The sequence below is a fragment of the Felis catus genome, chromosome X, assembly GCF_018350175.1.
Source record: "Felis catus isolate Fca126 chromosome X, F.catus_Fca126_mat1.0, whole genome shotgun sequence".
In the NCBI taxonomy this organism is placed as follows: domain Eukaryota; kingdom Metazoa; phylum Chordata; class Mammalia; order Carnivora; family Felidae; genus Felis; species Felis catus.
Window position 1 is genome coordinate 69,577,484 of NC_058386.1, and position 27,691 is coordinate 69,605,174.

At 35.7% G+C, this 27,691-nt stretch overlaps 1 protein-coding gene across 2 annotated transcripts in view; it reads right to left on the minus strand.

Annotated features, from left to right (window-relative positions):
* HDX (highly divergent homeobox) overlaps nt 1-27,691 on the minus strand; it is a 190,866-nt gene that overhangs the window by 124,393 nt on the left and 38,782 nt on the right. For both annotated transcript variants that reach the window (XM_006943850.4, XM_019824034.3), the window contains exon 4: nt 12,184-12,237. In XM_006943850.4, coding sequence (XP_006943912.3) covers nt 12,184-12,237 — 54 coding nt within the window. The remainder of the gene's footprint in view (nt 1-12,183; nt 12,238-27,691) is intronic.

Genomic DNA, 27,691 nt, shown 5'->3' on the forward strand with positions numbered 1-27,691 from the left:
CTCTTTCTATAATTTGGCTATTATAGAAAATGCTGCTATAAACATTAAGATTATGTATCCCTTTGAATTAGTATTTTTGCATCCTTTAGGCAAATATCTAGTAGTGAAATTGCTGGATCATAGAGTAGTTCTATTTTTAACTTTTTGAGGAAACTCCATACTGTTTTCCAGAGTGGCTGTACCAGTTCACATTCCTACCAAAAGTGCAGGACTGTTCAACGTTTTCTACATCCTTACCAACACTTGTTGTTTACTGTGTTGTTGATTTTACCCATTCTGACAGGTGTGAGATTATCTCTTTGTAGTTTTGATTTGTGTTTCCCTGATGATGAGTGATGTTGAGCATCTTTTCATGTGTCTCTTGGCCACCTGGATTCGTTCTTTGGGAAAATGTCTATTCATGTTCTCTGCCAATTTTTTACTTGGACTATTCACTTTCGGGTGTTGAGCTTTTTAAGTACTTTATTTATTTTGGACACTAATCCTTTAGCAGACCTATCATTTGCAAAAACCTTCTCCCATACTGTAGGTTGCCTTTTAGAAAGTTTCATTCATTATGTTCTTCACTGTGCAGAAGCTGTTTATTTCTATGATGCCCCAACAGTTTATTTTTGCTTTTGTTTCCCCTGCCTCAGGAGACATATCTAGTAAGAAGCTGCTACAGCCAAATTCAAAGTGGTTACTGCCTCTGTTCTTCTCCAGGATTTTAATGGTTTCAGGTCTCACATTTAGCTCTTTAATGCATTTTCTATTTATTTTTGTGTATGATATAAGAAAGTGGTCCACTTTCATTCCTTTGCATGTTGCTGTTCAGTTTTCACATCACCATTTGTTGAAGAGACTGTCTTTTTCCCAATGGATATGCTTTCCTGCTTTGTCAAATATAAATTGACCATAGAGTTGTGGGTTCATTTCCAGGTTTTCTATTCTGCCCCATTGGTCTATGTGTCTATTTTTGTGCCAGTACCATACTATTGTGATCACTACAGCTTTGTAATATAACTTGAAGTCAAGAATTGTGATGCCTACAGCTTTGCTCTTGTTTTTTGGTTTCTTTTACTATTCGGGGTCTTTTATGGTTACATAAAAATTTGAGGATTGTTTCTTCTAGCCCTGTGAAAAATAATGCTGGTGTTTTGATAGACATTGCATTAAATGTGTAGATAACTTTGGGTAGTATAGGCTTTTTAACAATATTTTTTCTTCCAATCCATTAGCATGGAATATCTTTCCCTCTCTTTGTGTCATCTCCAATTTCTTTCATCAGTGTTATATAATTTTCATAGTACAGATTGTTCACCTCTTTGGTCAGGTTTATTCTTAGGTATCTTATAGTTTTGTTGCAATTGTAAACAGGAATGATTCTTTAATTTTGCTTTCTGCTGCTTCATTATTGGTGTAAAGAAATGGAGTCAAAATTTGTATGCTGATTTTGTATCCTACGACATTACTGTAGTTGTTTATCAGTTATAGCAGATTTTTGGTGGAGTCTTTCAGGTTTTCTTTATAGAGTATCACGTCATCTGCAAATAGTGAAAGTTTTACTTTTTCCTTGCTGAGGTGGATGCCCTTTAGTTCTCTTTGTTGTCTAATTGTTGTGGCCAGGGTTGCAGTACTATGTTAAACAACAGTGGTTAAAGTGGACATGCTTGTCTTGTTCCTGACCATAGAGGAAAAGCTCTCAGTTTTTCTCATCCCCATTGAGGATGTTAGTAGATGTTTGTTATATATGGCCTTTATTATGTTGTGGTATGTCCCCTCTGAACCTACTTTGCTAAGGATTTTTATCATGAAATGATGTACTTTGTCAAATGCTTTTTCTGAATCTATTGAAATGATCATATGGTTCATATTCTTTCTCTTGTTAATGTGGTGTATCATGCTGATTGATTAGTGAACTTTGACCCACCCTTTCAACCCAGCAATATACCCCACTTGATTGTAAATTATTCTTTCAATGTAATTGTAGGTTCAGTTTGCTAGTATTATTTTATTAAGATTTTTGCATCCATGTTCGTCAGGGATATTGGCCTGTGGTGGGAGTCTTAATCTGGTTTTGGTATCATGGTAATGATGGCATAATAGAATGAATTTGGAAGTTTCCCTTCCTTTTCTCTTTCTTGGAATAGTTTGGGAATAGTATTAACTCTTCTTTAAGTGTTTGGCAGAATTTACCTGGAAGCCATCTGCTCCTGGAGTTTGTATATGGGTTGCTTTCTTATACTGATTCAATTTCTTTGCTGGTTATCAGTCTTTTCAAGTTTTCTATTTGTACCTGTTTCAGTTTTGGTAGTTTATATGTTTCTAGGAATTTACCCACTACTTCCAGGTTGTCCATTTGTTGGCATATAGTTTTTCATAATATTATTTTATATTTGTGTGCATTTCTGTGTTGTTGGTTATTTCTCATCGTGGCTATGTTTTTCATTCGAGATTTTTCTTGCTTCTTGAGGTAGGGCTGTAGTGCTATATACTTCCCTCTTTGCACAGCTTTGGCTGAATTTCAGAGGCTTTAGACCATTGTGTTTTCATTTTCATTTGTTTCCATGTATTTTTTTATTTCTTCTTTGATATCCTTGTTGACCCATTCATTGTTAGTAGCATGTTGTTTAACCTCCATATACTTATCATCTTTCTAAATTTTGTCTTATGGTTGACTTCAAGTTATATAATATTGTGGTCTGAAAATATGCATGGTATGATCTGTTCATTTTGTATCTGTTGAGGACTAATTTATGGCCTAATATGTGATCTGTTCTGGAGAAAGTCCCATATGCACTTGAAAAGAATGTGTATTCTGCTACTTTACAATGGGATGTTCTGAATATATCTGTTAAGTCAATTTTGTCCTATTTGTCATTCAAAGCCACTGTCTCCTTGATTTTTTGTTTACATAATCTGTCCATTTATATAAGTGGGGTATTAAAGTCCTCTACTATTATTGCATTACAATCAATGTGTTCCTTAATGTTTGTTTTTTAACTGTTTTAGGTATTTGGGTAATTCCATGTTGGGTGCATAAATATTTACAATTGTTAGATCTTGTTGGATTGTCCCCTTTATTATGATATAGTGTCCTTCAACTCTTGTAGCCTTTATTTTAATAATTGTCTTATATAACTAATGCCACTTTAGCTTTGTTTTCACCTCCATTTTCATGATAAATATTTCTCCATCTCCTCACTACCAACCTGCAGGTGTCCTTAGGTCTAAAATCAGTCTCTTGTAGGCATCGTATAGATTGGTCTTATTTTTTTGGTCTGATATCTTGAAACACTCAAAATTTTAGAGACATTTAAATGTTCATTTCTCAGTTTATAATTATTATCTTATTGTGAAGCTGTGTAGCTTTGTAGCAATTATTATCTAATTGTAGCTTTGTAGTATATTTGGAAAGGTGGAAGTATGAGGACTTCAGATTGGTACTTCTTAAGATTTTTTGGTTACTTGGAGTCCTTTGTGGTTCCACATGATTCCTAGAATTTTTTCCTATTTATGTAAAAAATGTGATTGACATTTTGGTAGGGATTACCCTGAACGTGTAGACTGCTTTGAGTAGTATGGACATTTTAACACTAAGTCTTCCAAACCAGAGAAATGGGATATTTTTCTTTCATTTGTTTGTGTCTTCCTTAATTTCTTAAATTAATGCTTTGTAGTTTTCAGCTTGTTTTATGTCCTTAGTTCAGTTTATTAAGTGTTATTCTTTTTTATGATATTGCAAATGGAATTGTTTTCCTAATTTCTTATTCATATACTTTATTTTTAGTGTATACAGACACGACAAATTTTTGTAACCTGCAAATTTACTTTTATTTATTTAATTATATTATTATAGAATTCATTTATTCTAGAACTGTGTGTGTGTGTGTGTGTGTGTGTCAGAGATAGATAGATAGAGAGAGAGAGAGAGAGAGAGAGAGAGAGACTGTGTGTGTATCCTGTAGGGTTTTCTATATATAAGAACATGTCACCTGCAAAGATTATTTAGATGTTTTCTATTTTTGTTTCTTCTATAATTGTTCTGGCTAGGACTTCTAATACCACATTGAATAGAAGTGGTGAGAATGAGCATCTTTGCCTTGTTCCTCATCTTAGAGGAAAAACTTACAGTTTTTCACCATTACATAATAATGTAATAATAACATAATAATTAACAATGTTAAATAATAACATAATAATTAACAATGTTAATTATTGGGTTTTCATGTATGGCCTTTATCACATTCAGGTACTATATTTCTATTCCCAATTTGCTGAGGGTATTTATCATGCAACAGTGCTCAATTTTGTTAAATTCTTTCTCTGCATCTATTTAGATAATTGTGTTTTTATTTATTTATGTTTTTATTTTATTCCCATATAGTTAACATACAGTGTTATGTTAGTTTTGGGTTTACAGTGTAATAATTTATCAATTCTATACATTATTCCATGCTCATCATGGGTAAGGACATTAAGGAGGACACTCGTTGGGATAAGCACTGGCTGTTATATGTAAGTGATAAATCACTAAATTCTATTCTTGAAATCATTATTACACTATATGTTAACTTAGATTTAAATTAATATACATATTAATTTTTATAATATATTAATTTTTAAAATTTTCCTTTCTGTTGAAAGTTATGAGAAGATATTTTAAGAAAACTTCAGGGTAAGTTACAGACAATTAAAAAGAATTCAAATGAAATCATAAATAAATCAAGTAGGTTTAATAGACCTATAGTCCATTGAGGAATAAAAAGGTCACTTAAAAACTTGGCAAGTTTAATTTTCATAATATGGCTCAATTAATGCCAAACAATGGAGTCTGATCAGTATATATATACCAATGTCTATATCTATATCTATACACACACACACACACATATACACACACACACACACACACACACACACATATATATATACACACATATATATATTCTTAATTTCCTTCACCTATTTTATCCTAGCTTATCCAAGTTGTTTTCTCTCATTACATTGAGGGTCATGAGATGCCTGGCGTAAGTTAACTTCTGTTGTTAATTGGGACACAAAATACCCTGTAGTCCTTCTGAGTCCTAGAGTTACTAACCAGTTGCCTATTTTCCATCTTTTAGAAATCTGCTTTGGTGGCATCTTGTATTATTTTCATGGTATATAGTTCTACTTTTTGGAAAGGGAAGAGAGAAGAGTCTACACAGTCTTATCCAGTACAAATATCTTCGCTTCAGTTTTATCCCTAAACAAACCTACCACAAAGTAATTTGAGTTATCTTTATAAGAGTCTACTCAGGTCTCTTTTATAATTAAAATCCTTTAATAGTTTCCAATCTATTTGACGAGTTACATCAAAATTTCCTGGGATACTTGTTAAAATGCATATTCATAGGTCTTACCCACACCAATTGAATGAGATTCTTTGAAAAAACATAATTTTAATGAATTTTTATATTAATATTACAAAATCATGAGAAAAGGGAAGATGGCAGTGTAGGATGATGCTGGGATCACCTCGTCCTGCTGATCACTTAGATTCTGCCCACTTCGGCCTAAATAACCTAGAAAACTGATGGAAGACTAGCAGAATGGATTCTCAGGAGCCACGAATAGACAAGAGGCCCACAGAAGAGGATAGGAAGGGTGGAGAGGAGGTGTGTGCTACATGGACTGGTGGGACAGAGCCAGGGTGGTAGAGGGGCAACCCGCCGGGCAAGGCAGAGCCCCCCGAAGTCTTGCTTGCAAAAGTGGAAGGGTCAAACTGCATGAGTTCTGACAGCCAGCGGGACATAACATCTGGAATGTTAAAAGTCAGCTTCGCTTTCAGAGAGCAGGGAAGGTGAGAGGATGCCAGGAGGGAGAGATGTTGAGCCCCAGGACAGAGCTGGGGGTGGTGAGGAAGAAAGGCAATGGAAAGTGCAACATCCCTCTCCCATCACCCAGCTGAAATTCCAAAGGAAACCAGTTCCTGTCACCGATCTTGCTTGCACCCTGCAAATGCCCAATGTTGTGTTTCTGTGGATCCATCCCTCCCATGGGCCTGCCTCCCTCCTTGTGCTGCAGGGCTCCTCCCACAGGGGACCACCAACAGCAAAGCTAGCTAAGCCGGCCCCTCCCACCCCAGTGCACCATGCGGATCCACCCCTCTAATATGCCCTTGGCCAGAGCCCATCAAAGCAGCTCTACAAGCCTGGCAGTATGCAAGCAGCCCAGACAGGGGCCACACCACTCCACAGTGAGTCCTGCCCCTGGGAGAGGGGAAGATAAGGTACACACCAGTCTGACTATGGCCTCAGTGGTGGGCTGGGGTCAGACATCGGGTCAGACTACGGCCCTGCCAACCAACACAAGTTTCCCCGTACAGCACAAAGGAAGTGCCCTGCAGTTGGGAGCTACCACAAGGACTACCCAACATGACGAAATGGAAGAATTCTCCTCAAAAGAAACTCCAGGAAGTAGCAACATCTAACAAATTGATCAAAAAAGATTTAAGAAATAAAACAGAACAAGAATTTAGAATAATAGTCATAAATTAATCGCTGGCCTTGAAAAAAGCATAGAACACAGCAGAAAATCTATTGCTACAGAGATCAAGGGACTAAGAAATAGTCATGAGGAGCTAAAAAAAGCTATATGAGGCACAAAATAAAATGGAGGCAGCCATAGCATGGATTGAAGAAGTAGAGGAGAGAATAGGTGAATTAGAAGATAAAATTATGGAAAAAGAGGAAGCTGAGAAAAAGAGAGATAAAAAAAATCCTGGAGTATGAGGGGAGAATTAGAGAACTAAGTGATGCAATCAAATGGAAGAATATCCACATCATAGGAATTCCAGAAGAGGAAGAAAGAGAGAAAGGGGCTGAAGGTGTACTTGAACAAATAATAGCTGAGAACGTCTCTGATCTGGGGAAGGCAACAGACATTGAAATCGAGGAGGCACAGAGAACTCCCTTCAGACGTAACTTGAATCGATCTTCTGCTTGACATATCATAGTGGAACTGGAAAAATACAAGGATAAGGAGAAAATTCTGAAATCAGCTAGGGATAAACAGGCTCTAACTTCCAAAGGGAGACCCATGAGAGTAGTGGCAGACCTATCTACAGAAACTTAGCAGGCCAGAAAGGAATGGCAAGAAATCTTCAATGTGATGAACAGAAAAAAACATGTGACTGAGAATCCTCTATCCAGAGAGTCTGTCATTCAGAATAGAAGGAGAGATAAAGGTTTTCCCAAACAAAAACTGAAGGAACTCATCACCACTAAACCAGCAATACAAGACATCCTAAGGAGGACTTTGTGAGTGAAATGTTGCAAGGACCACAAAGTACCAGAGACATCACTACAAGTATGAAAACTAGAGACATCACAATGACTCTAAACCCATATCTTTCTATAATAACACTGAATGTAAATGGACTAAATTCTCCAACCAAGAGATGTAGGGTATCAGAATAGATTAAAAAAAAAACAAGACCCATCTATTTGCTGTCTACAAGAGACTCATTTTAGATCTGAGGACACCTTCAGGTTGAAAGTGAGGGGATTGAGAACTATCTATCATGCTACCATAAGTCAAAAGAAAGCTGGAGTAGCCATACTTATATCAGACAAACTAGATTTTAAAGTAAAGGCTGTAACAAGAGTAAAAGAAGGGCATTATATAATAATTGCAAGGTCTATCCGTTAGGAAGAGCTAACAATTATGAATGTCTATACACCAAATACAGAAGCCTCCAAATATATAAAACAATCACAAACATAAGCAACCTTATTGATAAGAATGTGGTCATTGTAGGGGACTTTAATACTCCACTTACAACAATGGATATATCATCTAGACACAGGGTCAATAAGGAAATAAGGGTCCTGAATGATACATTGGATCAGATGGACTTGACAGATATATTTAGAACTCTGCATCCCAAAGCAACAGAATATACTTTCTTCTCGAGGTACACGGAATATTCTCCAAGATAGATCACATACTGGGTCACAAAACAGCCCTTCATAAGTATAAAAGACCTGAGATCATATCATGAACATTTTCAGACAACAATGCTATGAAACTTGCAACAACCAAAGGAAAAAGTCTGGAAAACCTCCAAAAGAAAGGAGATTAAAGAACACCCTACTAAAGAATTAATGGGTCAACCAGGCAATTAGAGAAGAAATTAAAAATTCATGGAAACAAATGAAAATGAAAAGACGATAATGCAAACACTTTGGGATGCAGCGAAGTCAGTCCTGAGTGGAAAATACATTGCAGTCCAGGCCTATCTCAAGAAACAAGAAAAATCCCAAATACAAAATCTAACAGGACACAAAAAGGAAATAGAAGCAAAACAGCAGAGACAGGCTAAACCCAGCAGAAGAGAAATAATAAAGATCAGAGCAGAAATAATGTACAATCTAAAAAAAAAACTGTAGAGTAGATCAATGAAACCAAGAGTTGGTTTTTTGAAAAAATAAACAAAATTGATAAACCTCTAGCAAGGCTTCTCAATAAGAAAAAGGAGATGACCCAAATATATAAAATCACGAATGAAAATGGATTACACCCAAACCATCAGAAATACAATTATCAGGGAATACTATGGAAAATTATATGCCAACAACTGGATGTCCTGGAAGAAATGGACAAATTCCTAAGCACCCACACACTTCCTGAACTCAAACAGAAAGAAATAGAAAACTTGAAGAGACCCATAACCAGTAAAGAAATTGAATCAGTTATCAAAAGTCTCCCAACAAATAAGTGTCCGGGACCAGATGGCTTCCCTGGGGAATTCTACCAGACATTTAAGCAGAGATAATAGCTATCCTTCTGAAGCTGTTCCAAAAAATAGAAAGGGAAGGAAAACTTCCAGACTCATTCTCTGAATCCAGCATTACTGTGATTCCCCAAGCAGAATAAGACCCAGCAAAAAAAGAGAATAGGCCAAGATCCCTGATGAATATGGATGCAAATATTCTCAACAAGATACTAGCAATTTGAATTCAACAACATATAAGAATCATTCACATGATCAAGTGGGATTCATTCCTGGGATGCAGGGCTGGTTCAACATTCACAAATCAATCAACGTGATACATCACATTAATAAAAGAAAAGAAGACAACCATATGATCCTGTCAATCGATGAAGAGAAAGCATTTGACAAAATTCAGCATCCTTTCTTAATAAAAACCCTTGAGAAAGTCGGGATAGAAGGAACATACTTAAAGATCATAAAAGCCATTCACGAAAAGCCCACAGCTAATATTATCCTCAATGGGGAAAAACTGAGAGCTTTCTCCCTGAGATCAGGAACATGACAGGGATATCCACTCTCACCACTGTTGTTCAACATAGTGGTGGAAGTTCTATCATCAGCAATCAGACAACATAAGGAAATCAAAGGCATCCAAATTGGCAAAGATGAATTCAAGCTTTCACTTTTTGCAGATGACATGATATTATACATGGAAAACCTGACAGACTCCACCAAAAGTCTACGAGAACTGATACATGAATTCAGCAAAGTCACAGGATACAAAATTAATGTACAGAAATCAGTTGCATTCTTATACACTAATAATGAAGCAACAGAAAGACAAATAAAGAAACTGATCCCATTCACAATTGCACCAAGAAGCATAAAATACCTAGGAATACACCTAACCAAAGATGTAAAAGATTTGTATTCTGAAGACTATAGAAAGTTTATGAAGGAAATTGAAGAAGATACAAAGAAATGGGAAAACTTTCCATGCTCATGGATTGTAAGAATAAATATTGTTAAAATGTCAATATTACCCAAAGCCATCTACACATTCAATGCAATTCCAATCAAAATTGCACCAGAATTCTTCTCGAAGCTAGAACAAGCAATCCTAAAATTTGTATGGAACGACAACAGACCCCCAATAGCTGAAGTAATATTGAAGAAGACCAAAGCAGGAGCTGTAATCATCAAGACAGCATGGTATTGGCACAAAAACAGACACATAGACCAATGGAATAGAATAGAGACTCCACAATTGGACCCACAAAAGTATGGCCAACTAATTTTTGACAAAGCAGGAATGAATATCCAAAGGAAAAAAGACAGTCTCTTTAACAAATGGTGTTAGGAGAACTGGACATCAACATGCAGAAGAATGAAACTAGAGCACTTTCTTACACCATTCACAAAAATAAACTCAAAATGGATGAAGGACCTGAATGTGAGACAGGAAACCATCAAAACTCTAGAGGAGAAAGCAGGAAAAAACCTCTGACCTCAGCCACAGCAACTTCTTACTTGACACATCTCCAAAGGCAAGGGAATTAAAAGCAAAAATGAACTACTGGGACCTCATGAAGATAAAACCTTCTGCACTGCAAAGGAAACAATCCACAAAACTAAAGGCAATGGACGGAATGGGAAAAGATACTTGCAAATGACATATTGGGTAAAGAGTTAGTATCCAAAATCTGTAAAGAACTTACCAAACTCAACACCCGAAAAACAAATAATCCAGTGAAGAAATGGGCAGAAAACATGAATAGACACTTCTCTAAAGACATCCGGATGGCCAACAGGCACATGAAAAGATGCTGAATGCCCCTCCTCATCAGGGAAATACAAATCAAAACCACACTGAGATATCACCTCACGCCAGAGTGGCCCAAATGAACAAATCAGGAGACTACACCTGCTGGAGAGGATATGGAGAAACGGGAACCCTCTTGCACTGTTGGTGGGAATGCAAACTGGTGCAGCCGCTCTGGAAAACAGTGCGGAGGTTCCTCAAAAAATTAAAAATAGATCTCCCCTATGACCCAGCAGTAGCACTGCTAGGAATGTACCCAAGGAATACAGGAGTGCTGATGCATAGGGGCACTTGTTCTCCAATGTTTACAGCAGCACTTTCAACAATAGCCTAATTATGGAAAGAACTTAAATGTCCATCAATTGATGAATGGATAAAGAAGTTGTCGTTTATATATACAATGGAATACTACTTGGCAATGAGAACGAATGAAATATGGCCTTTTGTAGCAACGTGGATGGAACTGGAGACTGTTAAGCTGAGTGAAATAAGTCATCCAGAGAAAGACAGATACCATATGTTTTCACTCTTAAGTGGATCCTGAGAAACTTACCAGAAGACCATGGGGGAGGTGAAGGGGGAAGTATAGTTACGGAGAGGGAAGGAGGCAAACCATGAGAAACTCTTAAAAACTGAAAATAAAGTGAGGGTTGATTTGGGGTGGATAGGAGGGGAAAGCGGGTGATGGGCATTGAGGAAACTACCTGTTGGGATGAGCACTGGGTGTTGTATGGAAACCAATTTAACAGTAAATTTCATATTAAAAAAGTCACAACAGTTGTCACAGAAAGTCAGAAAAACAAAATAAGACTGTTAAAATACTACTTACTCATTACTTCAAAATACTAAAATGCACCAATAACAAATAATAATATAAACTCCTTAATTTTGATTGAAATATTTATATCAATCATGATTCAATTATATGATCAAGTTAACTGGGCTAATTATATGTAAAAACATATTTTATTGATTATCTTTTGTTGACTTATAATTAATATAGTGTTATATTAGTTTCAGGTGTGCAATATAATGATTAAAAAATTCTATAATTACTCAGTGTTCATCATGATAACTGTACCTCTTGACCCACTTTATTTATTTCATCCATCCCATTAATTACCTTTGAGGTTTTTTTTAATTTTAATGTATTTATTTATATATTTTTTAATGTGTATTTTTGAGAGAGAGAGACAGAGCACAACTATGGGAGGGGCAGAAAAAGAAAGAGACATAGAATCTGAAACACACTCTAGGCTCTGAGCTGTCAGCACAGAGTTCGATGCAGCACTCAAACCCCCTAATGGAGAGATCATGGCTTGAGCCGAAGTTCGACACGTAACTGACCGAGCCACCCAGGCACCCCGTTTGAATGTGTTTTTTTTTAACTGAAAAAACCTGCTCAAAGACTAAATGGTGTGTTGATTACTGCATTTTATTTAGGGTTACATTAGTAATATATATAAATATTATGATCTCAAAATATGTCATTTTAGATAATGCAGTCTTTTCAAGGTTCAATTTTGCCAACTTTACAAATATCATGACAATTTTCTCAATGGCATTCTTACTGACAACATAGAAGGGAAACAAACGTTGCTTTAAATGAAGGATTACTTACTGCTCTTTTTCTAGAACACCCTGTAATCCAAGGCACAGTAAGGTTTCCTGAAATCTGTGGAAACAATAAATGGAATTTCAGTAGGGTATGCATTGACACTACTTGGAATGCTGATCAACACCAATGAATTCATACAAGATGTCAACATAGGTCTGCATTCAGAGCATATCCCCCACATAGACTTTGCCATTTCCTTACTGAACACAACAGATTTAAAGGGCTTTCATTTGTAAGAAAATTTTAGAAGCAGTGTAATTTCCCCTGGAAATTCAAGAAAATCCCTAGGCACTGTTGGGGCCTGGAAGTATGGTTTACAAATCTGTGAACAAGAAAATTATTGTAATAAAAATGCAGTACTCTGTGGAATATATGTTATAATAATTAAATTATTAACTATAGTCATCATTCTATGTATTAGTTCTCTAGACTTATCCTACATAACTACAAGCTCCTTTTTAAGCAGAGACTACTAAGATGAATAGGCAGCAACACCTTATTACATCGACATTGGCACGCAAGGAGATAGGTACTACTCCAGTAGGATTCCAGGGACTGTTTACAGAGACCAAGGTGGACCTGTGGGCTATAGCACAGAGTAGCCTAGACGTCACCATACATTTTCCTGAAATACACAAGTTTTGGAGGATAACTCCAAATTCTCCACTTGCCTTCTCCTTCCCTCCCACATACCTCCTGAGACACTGACAAGTCAAATCAGGCTTGCCAAATGGTGACAATGAGAATATGGTATTCGAACATTTATTGTTTTTGATAAATTACATTCAGTGATGACTTGTGAATTAGTATTATGCTTACTGATAAGGAGTGATAATCAAACAGTTAATGCAAATAGTAAAGTAATATCCTTAATTATTCAAAATTTAGGTAAATTATTACTGTCCCTGGCCACTAAACATGAAATTTTATTTTGAGTTCAAAATATAACACTATGCTAGGGATAGGCTAACAAAATTAATGTTATAAACTCCAAATAATACTTTTAAGAAAAAAATTAAAAATAATGTTATTTTAGTCAAAACCCCATTACAGTAATATGGCACTTAAATACAATGTTTGAGGATCATGAAATTTCAAATAATTGATTTTTAAAGGTAAACTGAGTGATAATGAAAATTTCGATGGAAAAAATTCTTCAAAACTTACACTTTCCTGTCCTCCCATTAATACTTGGAATATAATATAATGTTTACAAAGTAATTTGGCTGCTAGCCTCAATGAAAGAGGTAAGTCTACCAAAATAACCACATAATATACTCTTGAAAAAATAGAGATATCAAAACATTTTGGACTCTCTTTGCACATACTCCCACCTATTAGTGAGGATAATTTCAAACTGTCTATATAAATCTGCTATAGAAAACATTTTAAACCAAATGAACTAGAAAAAACAAAAAACAAAAAACAAAAAAACAAACCCGGGGCGCCTGGGTGGCTCAGTTGGTTAAGCATCCAATTTGTGATTTTGTCTCAGGTCATGATCTCATGGTCTTGAGATTGAGCCCCACATTGGGTGTGTGCTGGGTGTGCTACTTGCTTAAAATTCTCTCTCTCCCTCTGCTCCTCTCCCCCACTTGTGCTCTCTCCCAAAATAAATTTAAAAATATATATATATATATATATATATAAACCAGTAAGTATTAAAAAGTTACATATGAAATAAAAAAATTATGCATATAATATACATGATAAATGAATGGGAATTCTACATTTTAAGAATACAAAATGTGGTTTTCTGCTTAGGTCAAGTGTATGTAACCAAGAAAATAGAAAACTACTATAGACACATTAACATACAAATATCAATTCCATGTGAGTTGGGAAGAGATGAAGTTTCACTTTTTTGCTTTATAATTCTGGGGCACCAGTGACATAATATTCAAATGCTATATTAACTACCTTCTTTTGTTTATTTCAATTTTTTTCAGTTCTTTATGTTTCTGGTAAAACTCGGGAACAGCTAAGTATAGCAGCTGAATTTGTATGCTTTTTTGAAGAATAATACGGTATAAACATATTTCTCTCAAAGTTGGGAAGTTTTGTTTGGTCAGTAGTGATGACAAGGTTTTTCCCTCACCATTCTGGCTACAAAAATAGTATTTCAAATGAGCAGGGTAATATAGCAATCATTTAAATGATATTTAAATTCCAAACACATTTTTCAATACCCTGGTTTGGAAAAATATAAAAGTAATTGACAAGGAGACAAGTCCAACTTAACAAATATATTCGAACTTACACATACAAATGAGTACTATATGTTTCAAAGTAGAAAACAGGAATTCATACAGTCATTACAATGATGCTGCCATTGTTGAAAACATTTTGGGAACTTTTCTTGGCAGTTCATGACACCCAGAGACTCTGTGTCATTATTTCATATTCTGTTTGTTTTAACTGAAAATATAATAACTCAAATTGAACATCAATATTATTCACTAAATGTGGCTCAGAATAAATTCTAACTATTTTCCAAAGTCAAATTTTACCTCAAATAATGGAGATTTGTCACCAAAGTATTTTTAAAAATCTCACAGGGGGCACCTAGGTGGCTCAATCAGTTAAGTGTGGACTTTGGCTCAGGTCATGACCTCAGCGTTAGTGGGTTCGAGCACCACATCTGGCTCTGTGCTGACAGTTAAGAGCCTGGAGCCTGCATGGGATTCAGTCTCTCCCTCTCTCTGCCCCTCCCCCACTCATGCTCTGTCTCTGTGTCTCTCTCTCTCAAAAATAAACATTAAATTTTTTTCCAAAAAAATTCTCACAGGCCCTTAAAGCAATTGTAAAAGAATTTCACAACTTTTTTGACAAATTAAACATGATTGAAATAAGTATAGGTAACTTTTCAAAGTCATGAATTTGAACTTAATTTCTATACTACATTGCTGTTTTAGGTACTTAGGAAATAAAAAAGATGGGTAAAACATAATTTCCTAGAGGGCAAGAATGTGATAAGGAAGATGAGGAAGATACATGAATGACTTTAATATAAAGAATACTATAAGTGTCATGAGAAGTATAATAAATGAAATGCAATAGAAGTTAAGGTATGGTGAAATTACATCAAATTTGAGGACTTAAATCTCAGCTGAACCTTAAAAAATGAATAGAATTTTTATAGAAATAAAAAAGAGCATTCCAGAGAAAAATAATGGCATGAGCACAGTGGAATAAAAGGATAAGATGTGTTGGGGCGCCTGGGGGGCTCAGTCGGTTGAGCGTCAGACTTTAGCACAGGTCATGATCCTGAGGTCTGTGAGTTTGAGCCCCGCATTGGGCTCTGTGATGTCAGCTCAGAGCCTGGTGCCTGCTTCGGATTCTGTGTCTCCCTCTGTCTCTGCCCCTCCCCCGCTCATGCTGTCTCTCTTCTGTCTCTGTCAAAAATAAATAAACATTAAAAAAAATTTTTAAAAAGGATAGGATGTGTTTGGGAATGGTCAATTCAATTAGAATTAAAAATGGAATTGGGGTTACTTTGTGCAAGCCATGAATACCAAACTACATTTACATCTAATTCTATGGAAAAAGAGGAGCCATTCAAAGTTTTAAGCAAATGAGTTATATGGTCAGAATGCATTTTTATACATTAAGATGATTAATTTGACTCAATGTGTTCAGTAAATTGAATCAGTATGGAAACTTATAATAGTTTAGGCAAAAGGCAATCCAGACTTGGATGCCAAACAAACAATCCAGACTTGTGGTGCCTAACAAAGTTAGGGAGTAGTAATTTAGAGAGAAATATAAAATACACTTCTAAATACAGGTCTTGTGCAGGAGATTAAAGAGGACTAGACAGTCTGGAAATTACTGGAATAGTTTTTTTTATGGCCATCATAAGACTGCCTCTCCAAATGGCTGGTCTGCTCAAACAAATAGAGAGTTGGAGAGTCACAATTTTGAATGTGAATGCAAGGAAGTGCTAATATTGGAAATCTCACAGAAAAATGTGGACACACTAAGGGCGCCTGGGTGGCTCAGTCAGTTAAGCATCCAACTCTTGATTTTGGCTCAGGTCATGATCTCACAGTTCATGAGATCAAGCCCTGCATTGGGTTCTATGCTGACAGCACAGAGCCTGCTTAGGATTCTCTCTCTCTTCCTCTCTCTTTGCCTCTCCCCATGCTGGCACTCTCTCTCTCTCTCTTTCTCTCTGTCTCTCAAAATAAACACTAAAAAAATAATAAAATAAAAGTAGATACACTAAAGGAAGTAATACACTTATATGGATGTAAACTGTAGTCACATCATATGGATAGGTAAGGTTTGTGAATCCATCTATAAAACACTTACCTTTCTCATGGAAAGTTATATTTAAAATAAGTAATATATATCAGAATGTTAATTATACATTATACATAATTACTTTTATAGATGATTTAAAGGATTTTAAAGGAACTTTTACTACATTTCATTTTCATGATTTAGATCTTACATATGACTCTGCTATATTTCTGCTAGACTATGAGATTATTAAGGGCAAGGTATCATGTTTAAAACAATTTAGTCTATTTGTATATAGTCACACAAAGAATATACACAAAAAAGCATTCATTCCGATTTCAAAAATATTTCTGTTAAAAGACAATTCTCCACATATGCGGGACATTCTACTTAATTCGATTAACTGAAACAACCAGACAATAACCATGTCTATCAGAAAAGTTTAGCAGCAACAGATTCATAATAAACTTATATTTTTGCTTTCCATCAGCTGTTTTTTTTTTTAATTTTTTTAACGTTTATTTATTTTTGAGACAGAGAGAGACAGAGCATGAACAGGGGAGGGTCAGAGAGAGAGGGAGACAGAGAATCTGAAACAGGCTCCAGGCTCTGAGCGGTCAGCACAGAGCCTGACGCGGGGCTCGAACTCACGGACCGCGAGATCATGACCTGAGCCGAAGTCGGACGCTCAACCGACTGAGCCACCCAGGCGCCCCTTCCATCAGCGGTTTTGATATCAGTTGAACAATAAAAGATATCAATCATTCTGCTTTAATCAGCAGAGCTTCCTAGATCTTTTAAAGTTATAAGGTATAGAACATAGAAGACACTGCTGGGCATTTGGTAGGCAATCAATAAATATATGCTGATTGATTGGTTGATTGAATTAACGTGCACTTTATACACTAGCTTCACTTGCTGAAATTCAACAAAAAGCCAAGAGTGGAAATGTACAAGAGACCATTACATGGGGGTAGGCAGTTGGAGGAGGGAATAACTAGCTTCTGGTAGAGAACAATGTGTTCTGGAGCAAAGAAGAAAAGATATATTGGCTTTTTTTAAAAAAACTATGTATTTCCCTTTCGTCTCTAGACCAAGTCTGGAAAAGCTTTGAGAAATAACAAAATAAGCTTTACAAATTGGAATTCAAATACTACAACATTTGGCAAAGCAACTAACATTTTTAAGCATATTAATTTTTCTTCTATTAAGTTAAAAGAAATTCGTATTTAGAAAATCTTACTAGACTGAAAAGTTCTTGCAGTCAAAAACCAAGATGCTATTTGGGATTTTTCTTTTTACTACATAATTTTAGAAGTTAAATTTCACAATGCACAAGATATTAAAATCAAGAAAACTCAAATTCCAAGATGTTTCAATAAAATTATAAAAAGTACTCAGACATAACATAACTAGCCTGATTTCACCATACTGATTCTAGGGATACTGATTGTGAAAAATAATGGAAGGATATCAGAAAAATAATATAAATTAATATGTGGAATGATTCTCTTCTGAGCCAAAGCCCTGGGGAGTACAGAATTACAAATCTGTAAACCTCAAAATTATAGTCTAACATATTTTAAAATGTTATAATTTTACCCATATAAAAGGCAGATCTTTTATAAGTTATAAAAAATAAAAATTCTTTACTAAGCTTAGAAAATAAATTATCATGTGTTAGTTTTAAGTTATAAATATACAACTGAAATGAAATGTTTTCTTAAATGTATATTCAGAGATCAGTCTCTTAAATAATAGGAAAAGATTGATAGCTCTTATTAAGCTACAATCTTTTCAAGACTGGACCAGCATTCTTCAACATTTATTTATTTTTGGGACAGAGAGAGACAGAGCATGAACGGGGGAGGGGCAGAGAGAGGGAGACATAGAATCGGAAACAGGCTCCAGGCTCTGAGCCATCAGCCCAGAGCCCGATGCGGGGCTCGAACTCATGGACCGTGAGATCGTGACCTGGCTGAAGTCGGACGCTTAACTGACTGCGCCACCCAGGCGCCCCTGGACCAGCATTCTTAATACCTAGCTCCAAGTCTTTGCTTTGCACACATCTCTTTGTTAAACCAAAAGATAGGCATTTGAAAGAAATCAAACACCCTGGATTTTTTTTTTTTTGCAATAACATTATATGAGTTGCTACATTTGCTTTGTCATCTAAAACAACAAACAACAAAGAGATAAAGATAAAGCAAGATAAAGAATTAGACAGCTCCACAGTTTCATCCCCACAGAAACACTAAAAATAGAGATTGACAAGAATAACATTATGGTAGGTTTAGAAATCAGTCAAAGTTCTACAGCAATCAAGCCATAGACTAATCAAAAAAATTCCACATTGTAAAAGGTAGGAAACTTCATGGAGTTTTTATTAGAAGAAGCAGAAGTGAGACTCTTTGGGAAATTAAGACTTTTAATAGTAGGGTAATCAGTAAAAAGCATGTACATACAACCAGGGGAGACACATGCCCAGAAAAGGCCTGCAAAGCCTTTAAGCTTTTACACCAGGCTAATTAATTAATTAATTGTCTTGAACTGCACAGACCCAGAATGCAAGGAGTGGAAGACAGTTGTTTTTCAAATACTCAATAAAAAAAATCATGATATATACAAAAAGCATTGTCCATTCGAAGGAAAAAATCTCCAGGAAATATCCCTGAAGAAAACCCATATATCAGACTTACTAGACAAATATGTTAAAACAGCTATCTTAAATATGCTCAAAGAGCTAAAGGAAAACATGGACAAAGAACTAAGGGAAATCAGGAAGAAGGTATATGAACAAAAAGAGAATATCATCAAAGAGATAGAAATTATAAAGAGAACCAAAAAGGAATTTTTGGAACTAAAAAGTACAATAACTAAATTGAAAAATTCACTAAAAGAGTTTGAGAGAAGACTGGAATAAGTAGAAGAAAGAATAAGTAAACTTGAACAAACGTAATTTGATATTATCAAGATTGAGGAGCAAAAAGTAAAAAGAATGAAAAAAAGTAAGCAGGGCCTAAAGAAACTTATGAGACATTAACAAGCAGAGCAATATGTGTATTATTAGAAGCCCCAAAAGGAAAAGTAAAAAGAAAGATTAAGATAAATTATTTGAATAAATAATATCTGAAAACTTCCCAAAACTGAGGAGTCATTGACATACAAATCCATAAAGCTCAACAAACTGTAACTAGGATAAATTCAAAGACATTCACATGAAGATACATTATAATGAAACTGTCAAAAGACACATACAAGGAATCTTGAAAGCAGCAAAAGTGACTCATTACACACAGGGGCTGACACCAACCAGCACTCAGGTTTGGTGGACCAAAGTCCTAACTGCAATGCCCAAGTAGTAGTCCCACCCAGTGGATTGGCTTATCTGCAGAGCCAACATGGTTGTGCAGTCTGACCAGGGAATTCAGCAAGGTACAAGTCTGTCTGATTCAGGTCTTTGAATGAAGAGCTTTCTAACCCTACAGTCTGGTTTGTCTCCACCCAGGCAGGGTGGCTGAGTCATAGCCAAACCCACTGCTGAATGTAGCTCCCAGCCATACCTAACCAGAAAAGGTTAGCCAGAACACCTTGAAGCTGCACAACTCAGCAGCACTAGATCAGAGTGTGGCAGGCAAAGCTCATCATCCACAGAGCAAAGCCAGTGGCATTGTTCAGCTAGGGAACTTGGACAGTAAGTCAACTTGAATCAAGACCATGAATAAAGAGCTTTTCCAAGTTTGGAGTCAAGCTGCCCAGGTAGAGGAGCTAATTAATAACCCCTTTCATTGATGAGCATAGCTCCAGACCCTTAGACCAGAGACCCTGACTGGGAATACACAGGAAGCTTCTGGGGGCTGGTCATCCTGTATTCTCAGCAGTGGAGCTACTTCTGACCATGCCTACTGCTAAGTGTAGCTCCCAGTCCCAACTGACAAGAAAGCCTGGCTGAAACACCTGGAGAGCTGCATACCCCAGCAATACTTGAGTGCAGACTCTGGCAGGAAAACCTGATCATCCACAGAGCACAGCCAGTGACCCCATTCAGTCAGGTAGCTTGGTGGTATGGTTTGACTTGAGTCAAGACCAAAACCAAAAAGCCTTTCCAGTCTTGAAAATAGCTCTCTTGTTCTACCCACAGAAGCAAATTTGTAGCCCATTCTATGGCTGAATACAGCCTTCACCCTTACCAACCAGGAAACCTAATGAGCACATTGAAAGCTGAACAGTTCATCCAACAACCTTGCTTGAAGTGGCACTTAGAGAGCAGAAGCCCATGGCTTTCCATGCAAAAGTAAAACTGGTAACCTTATCTGGCTAGGGAATTCAGTACCTGCTCTTGCCTGATTTAAATCTACAAACAAGGAGACATGAAGACTCTGGGGTCTATTCCGTTATACTGAACCATTTCAAAGTATCATCTATTACTGAATATAGTACCAGACTTAACCATCTGTACAGCCTGTCCAAGGAACCCAGGCAACTGTGGAACACAACCTACAGCCTTGCTTGTACACAGAATCAAGCCAGCAGTCCTATTCAACTGTTCTCAGCCAGGGAAAGCCCAGCGAACTCAGAGCTCACAGTAACCTTGCCCCAAAATAGATCCTGATAGCAAGCTCCACATTCTCAAGGACATTGCCAACAGGCATATTCAGAAACCCAAAGTGAGCTGACTGGTGAAGAACTGTCTCTGCCAAAGAGAACCTATAAAGTCTGGAAGAGGAGACTGCTTACTCAAATGCACAGGCACCAAATAAACAATCAAGGATCATGAAAATCATTAAACATAACACCACCAAAGAAAACATAATAAAATTTCAAAAACTGGCCCTAAATAAATGGAGATCTATGAACATTCATAAAAAGAATTTAGAACAATCCCTTTAAAGTGAACTAGTGAAGTAAACTACAAGAATACACACAAAAAAATGAAATTTGGGAAGTAATGCATAAACAAAAAGAGAAGTTCAACAAAGAAATAGAAACCATTGGAAAAACAAAGAAAAACACTAGAAAGCATGGATCTGAAAAAGACAATGACTAAATTGAACAATTCAATGGAGAGCTTCAAAAGCAGACCCAATCATGCAGAAAAAAGAAGAGACCTAGAAGATAGACCATTTGAAATTACATAGTCACAGGATCAAAAAGAAAAAAAGAATAAAAAGGAGGGAAGAAAGTCCATGGAATTTATGGGACACAATTAAAAAACAATATCCACGTTATGAGAATGCCAGAAAGAGAATAGTATAGAAAGTATATTTGAAGCAAAAATGGCTGAAAACGTCCCATACCTGGGGAGTAAAATTAACATGACATATCCATGAGGCCAAAAGGACCCAAAATAGTTTGAACCTGAGTAGGATTATACTAAGATACATTATAACTAAACCGTCAAAACTCAGACAAAGAAAGGTTTTGAAAGCAGCAAGAAAGAAGAAAGAAGTTACATACAAGGGAGCCACTATAAGACTATAAGCAGATATCTCAGAAGAAACTTTTCAGGCCAGAAGATAATGGAATTATATATTCAAAATATTAACAAAAAAACCTGTCAACCAAGAATCTATACCTAGCAAAGCTGCCCTTCAGAAATAATTTCTTGAATAAACAAAAGCTGAGGGAGTTCACCACTACTAGACCTGCCTTACAAGAAATGTTAAAGGGAGTTCTACTAATAATATTAAAAATATGCTAATACCATACAAACATATAAAGGTAGAATAAAACTCACAGGTAATTGTAAATATATGGTAGTAAAACACAAAATACTATAAATAGTAAATATAAATAAAGTTAGACTCTGTAATATGGAAATGGTGGTGCATAACTTGATTACACCTATACTTTAAAAGTTAAAAGAACAAAGTAAAAAATAACTATAAGTGCCAAAACTTGTGATTGGTTACACAATATAAAAATCATGTAAACTACAGCATCTATAACCTAAAACTTGATGGGAGAGGTAAATGTAAAAGAAACAGATTACCTGAATGGATGGAAAAAAAAAACAAACATGAGCCAATAATATGCTGCCTACAAGACACTCGCTTTAGGCTTAAAGACATGCAAAGACTGTATATGAAGACACAGAAAACATTTCAAGCACATTGTAAAACAAAGCAGAAATCTCTATACTTATATCAGACAAATTAAACTAATCTAAACAGGTGAAAAAGAGACAAAGAAGGACATTATACAATGATAAGGGGGTCAAATCCATCAAGACAATATAACAAGTCTAAATGTTTGTGTATCCAACATCAGAGGACCTAAATATATAAAGTAAAAACTAAAAGAACTAAAAGACAAAATAAACATAAACATAAACACATTAATAGTTGTGGACTTTATATTTAAGTTTTTATTAAAAATCCAGTTAACACACAGTATAATATTAGTTTCAAGTGTACAACTTAGTGATTCAACACTTACATAAACACCCAGGGCTCATCACAAGTGCCTTCCTTAATCCCCATCACCTATTTAACCCAATCCCCACCCATCTCCCATCTGGTAATCATCAGTTTGCTCTCTATAGTTAAGAGTCTGTTTCTAGGTATGGTCTCTCCTTTTTCCCCCCTATTACTGTTTGTTTTGTTTCTTAAATTCCACATACCAGTGAAATCACATGGTATTTGTCTTTCTCTGGCTGATTTATTTCGCTCAGCATAATACTCTCTAGTTCCATCCAAGTAGGTAAAAATGGAAAAATTTCATTCTTTATTTAAGGCTAACTAATATTTCACTGTATATATACATATCACTTCTTTATCCATTCATCATACAATGGACATTTGGGCTCTTTCCATAATTTGGTTATGGTTGATAATGCTGCTATAAACATTGGGGTACATGTATCACTGAATTGGGTAGAAGTGCAATACCTGGATGATAAGGTAGTTCTATGTTTAACTTTTTTAGGAACCTCCATACTGTTTTCCAGAGTGGCTGCACCAGTTTGTGTTCCCACCAATAGTGTAAACAAATGAAAATGAAAACACAAAGGTCAAAAACCTTTCGGATAAAGTAAAAGTGGTCCTCAGTGGGAAGTATATAGCAATACAGGCCTACCTCAAGAAGCAAGAAAAATCTCAAATAAACAACCTAATCTTACACCTAGAAGAGCTAGAAAAAGTATAGCGAACAATGTCTACAGGTGGAAAAAGAGGGAAATAATAATGATTAGAGTAGAAATAAATTTTACAAAAACAAACAAAAGAATAGATCAATAAAACCAGGTGCTGGTTCTTTCAAAAAGTTAATAAAATTGATAAACCTCTAGCCAGACTTATCAAAAGGAAATGAGAAAAGACTAAAAAAAATAAATTCACTGATGAGAAAGGAGAAATAACCAACACCACAGAAATGTAAACAATTATAAGAGAGTATTATGAAAAACTATATGCAAACATATTGCAAAACATGGAAGAAATAGATAAATTCCTAGAAACATATGAACTACAAAACTGAAACAAGAAGAAATAGAAAATTTGAATAGACTGATAACCAGCAAAGAAATTGAATCAGTAACTCCAAATGTCCCAACAAACAAAAGTACAAGGCCAAATAGCTATCACAGGCGAACTCTACCAAACATCTAAAGAAGACTTAACTATTCTTCTCAAATTATTCCAAAAAATGCCTAGGAATTGAAGGAAAAATTCCAAATTCATTCTATGAGGCCAGCATTACCTTGATAACAAAAATATATAAAGACGCCACTAAAAAAGAGAAGAACAGGCAAATATCCCTGATCAACATGTATGCAAAAATTCTCAATAAAATACTAGCAAACCAAATAGAACAATCCATTTAAAAAATAATAAACCACAATCTAGTGGGACTTATTGCTCCGCTGAAAGGGTGGCTCAATATTCACAAATCAATCAACATGATACACCACATAAAGAACAGAAAGTATAAGCAGCATATGATCATCTCAATAGATGCAGAAAAAGCATTTGACAAAATACAGTATCCGTTTATGATAAAAAATATCAACAAAGTAGGCTTAGAGAGAACATAATGTAATAAATGTCATATACCACAAACACACAGATAATATCATCCTCAATGGGGGAGAAACTGAGAGCTTTTCCTCTAAAGTCGGGAACAAGACAGGGATGCCCACTTGCACAACTGTTATGTAACATAATACTGGAAGTCCTAGCCACAACAAACAGACAACAAGAAATAAAAGGCATCCAATTGGAAAGGAGGAAGTTAAACTTAACTACTCGGATATGACATGATACTCTATACAGAAAATGTAAAAGACCCCACCAAAATTTGCTAGAAATGATACATGAATTCAGTCATGTCGTAGGATACAAAATCAACATATAGAAATCTGTTGCATTTCTATATATCAATAATGAAGCAGCAGAAATACAAACTCAGGAATTGATCCTATTTACGACTGCACCCAAAACAAAAGATACCTAGGAATAAGCCTACCTCAATCGTTAAAACATCTGCACTCTGGAAAGTATAAAACAATCCAGAAAGAAATTGAAGATGACACAAAGAAATGGAAAAGGATTCCATGCTCATGGATTGGAAGAACAAATGCTATGAAAATGTCTACACTACCCAAAGCAATCTACACACATAATAAATCCCTACCAAAATAACACTAGCATTTTTCACAGAGCTATAACAAACAATCCTAAAATTTGTATGGAACTAAAAAAGATTTCAAATAGCTAAAGTAAACTTGAAAAAGAAAAGCAAAGCTAAAATCATGACAATGCCAGGATCAATTTATATTACAAAGCTGTAGTGATCAAGACACTATGGTAATGGCACAAAAACAGACATCTAGATCAATAGAACAGAATAGAAAACCCAAAATGAACCCACAGCTAAATGGTCAATTAATATTCAACAAAGCAGGAAAGAATATCCAGTGAAAAAAAGACATTCTCTTCAACAAATGGTGTTGGGAAAACTTGACAGCAACATGCAAAAGAATGAAACTGGACCACTTTCTTACACTGTACACAATAAATTCAAAATAGATGAAAGACCTAAATGTGAGACAGGAAACCATCAAAATCCTAGAGGAGAACACAGGCAGTAACTTCTTTCCCATCAGCAATAGCAACCTCTTACTAGATACATCTCCTGAGTCAAGGGAAACAAAAGCAAACATGAACTATTGAGACTTCATTAGGACAAGAAGCTTCTGCACAGCTAAGGAAACAATCAGCAAAATTAAAAGGCAACCTACAGAATTGGAGAAGATATTTGCAAATGACACATCTGATAAAGGGTTAGTAACCAAAATATATAAAGAATATATAAAAATGAACAACCAAAAACATTTAATCCAGTTAACAATTGACAGAAGACATGAATAGACTTTTTTTTTCACATGATCACTCATCATCAGAGAAATAGAAAGCAAAACTACAAGGAGATACCTTCTCACACTTTTCAGAATGGCTAAAATTAACAACTTAGGAAACAACAGGTTTTGGCAAGGATGTGGAGAAAGGGGAACCCTCTTACACTGCTGGTGGCCATGCAAACTGATGCAGGAAGTCTGGAAAGCAGTATGGGAGTTCCTCAAAAAGTTAAAAATAGAATTACTCTAATATCCAGCAATTGCACTATCAGATATTTACCCAAAGGATACAAAAATATGGATTTGAAGGGGTACATTTACCCCATTATTTATAGCAGCATTATCAACAGTAGCCAAATTATGAATAAAGCCCAAATGTCCATTGACTGATGAATGGATAAAGAAAGTGTGGTATATACATACAAGGGAATATTCCTCAACTATAAAAAAGAATGAAATATTGCCATTTGCAATGACATGGATGGAGCTAGAGAACATTATGCTAAGGGAAATAAGTTAGTAAAAGACAAATAATAGCATATGATTTCACTCATGTGGAATTTAAGAAAAAAAACAAATCAACATGGGGGAAAAAGGAATGAAGGAAACCATAAAATAGTTTCTTAACTATAGAGAATAAACTTAGGGTTGCTGCAGTGGAGGTTGGTGGGGGAATGGGTTAAGTTGCCAATGGGTATTGAGGAGGGCACATGTGGTGGTGGTTATTGGGTGTTGTATATAAATGATCAATCAGTAAGTTCTACAGCTGAAACTAATATTATGCTGTATGTTAACTAACTGGAAGTTAAATAAAAAAATGACTATCATCGATAGTGCTGCTATAAACATTGGGGTGCATGTGTCCTTTCGAAACAGCATACCTGTATCCCATGGATACATACCAAGTAGTGCAATTACTGGGTCATAGGGTAGTTATATTTTTAATTTTTTGAGGACCCTCCATACTGTATTCCAGAGTGGATGCACCAGCTTGCATTCCCACCAGCAGTGCAAAAGAAATCCTCTTTCTCCGCATCCTCACCAACATCTGTTGTTACCTGAGTTGTTAATGTTAGCCATTCTGACAGGAGTAAGGTGGTATCTCATTGTGGTTTTTATTTGTATTTCCCTAATGATGTACTGTATGCTAACTAATTTGGATGTAAATTAAAAAAAATAATATTAAATAAAAACTTGAAACTATCAAAAAATAAGGTTTACATAAAATGAAATAAATTGTCCTCTAAAGAAAAAAAAAGGAACTAAACTATAGTATCCTGATATAGGCACCCCCTGACAGTTTCCTTACTACCACTTCAAATCTTAATATGGCATTCCCAAAAGGTTCCAAAACAGATCTGATTTCAACTTTTCAGCATCCTCTAGGATTCCCTCAATTTGCTCTCATTCACCTAGATAGCTTGGAACTAGACCTTCTTGCAGGAAGACCTCAGCTTGAAGATACCTGGTGTAACAGGAAGAAGAGGCAGATATCTTTGTTATACAGTCCTAAAGTCAGAAACTAATGAGAATTGCTTGCTTATAGTTTCACAGCTAGGAAGTTGCCAATATGGCCATAGATTCTATTTTTCTAAGTCCTCACCTAACAGTAATATATCTTGGTAATAGAACTTCTTCTAAATTTTAGAGAATAACTACCATGGACTGAATGCTTGTGTCAGAGTTGAATTAATATGTTGAAACCTAATCACCAGTGTGATGGTGTTTGGAGGATGGGCTTTTGAGAGGTGATTAGGTCATGAGAATTGAGCTTCATAAATGGGATTAATGTCCTTATAATAGAGAACCTAGAGAACTCCCTTGCCCCTTCTTCCATATGTGGACACAGTGAGAAGACAGTCATTTATCAATTAGAAAGCAGCCCTTTACCAGATACCAGCCCTTTGTCAG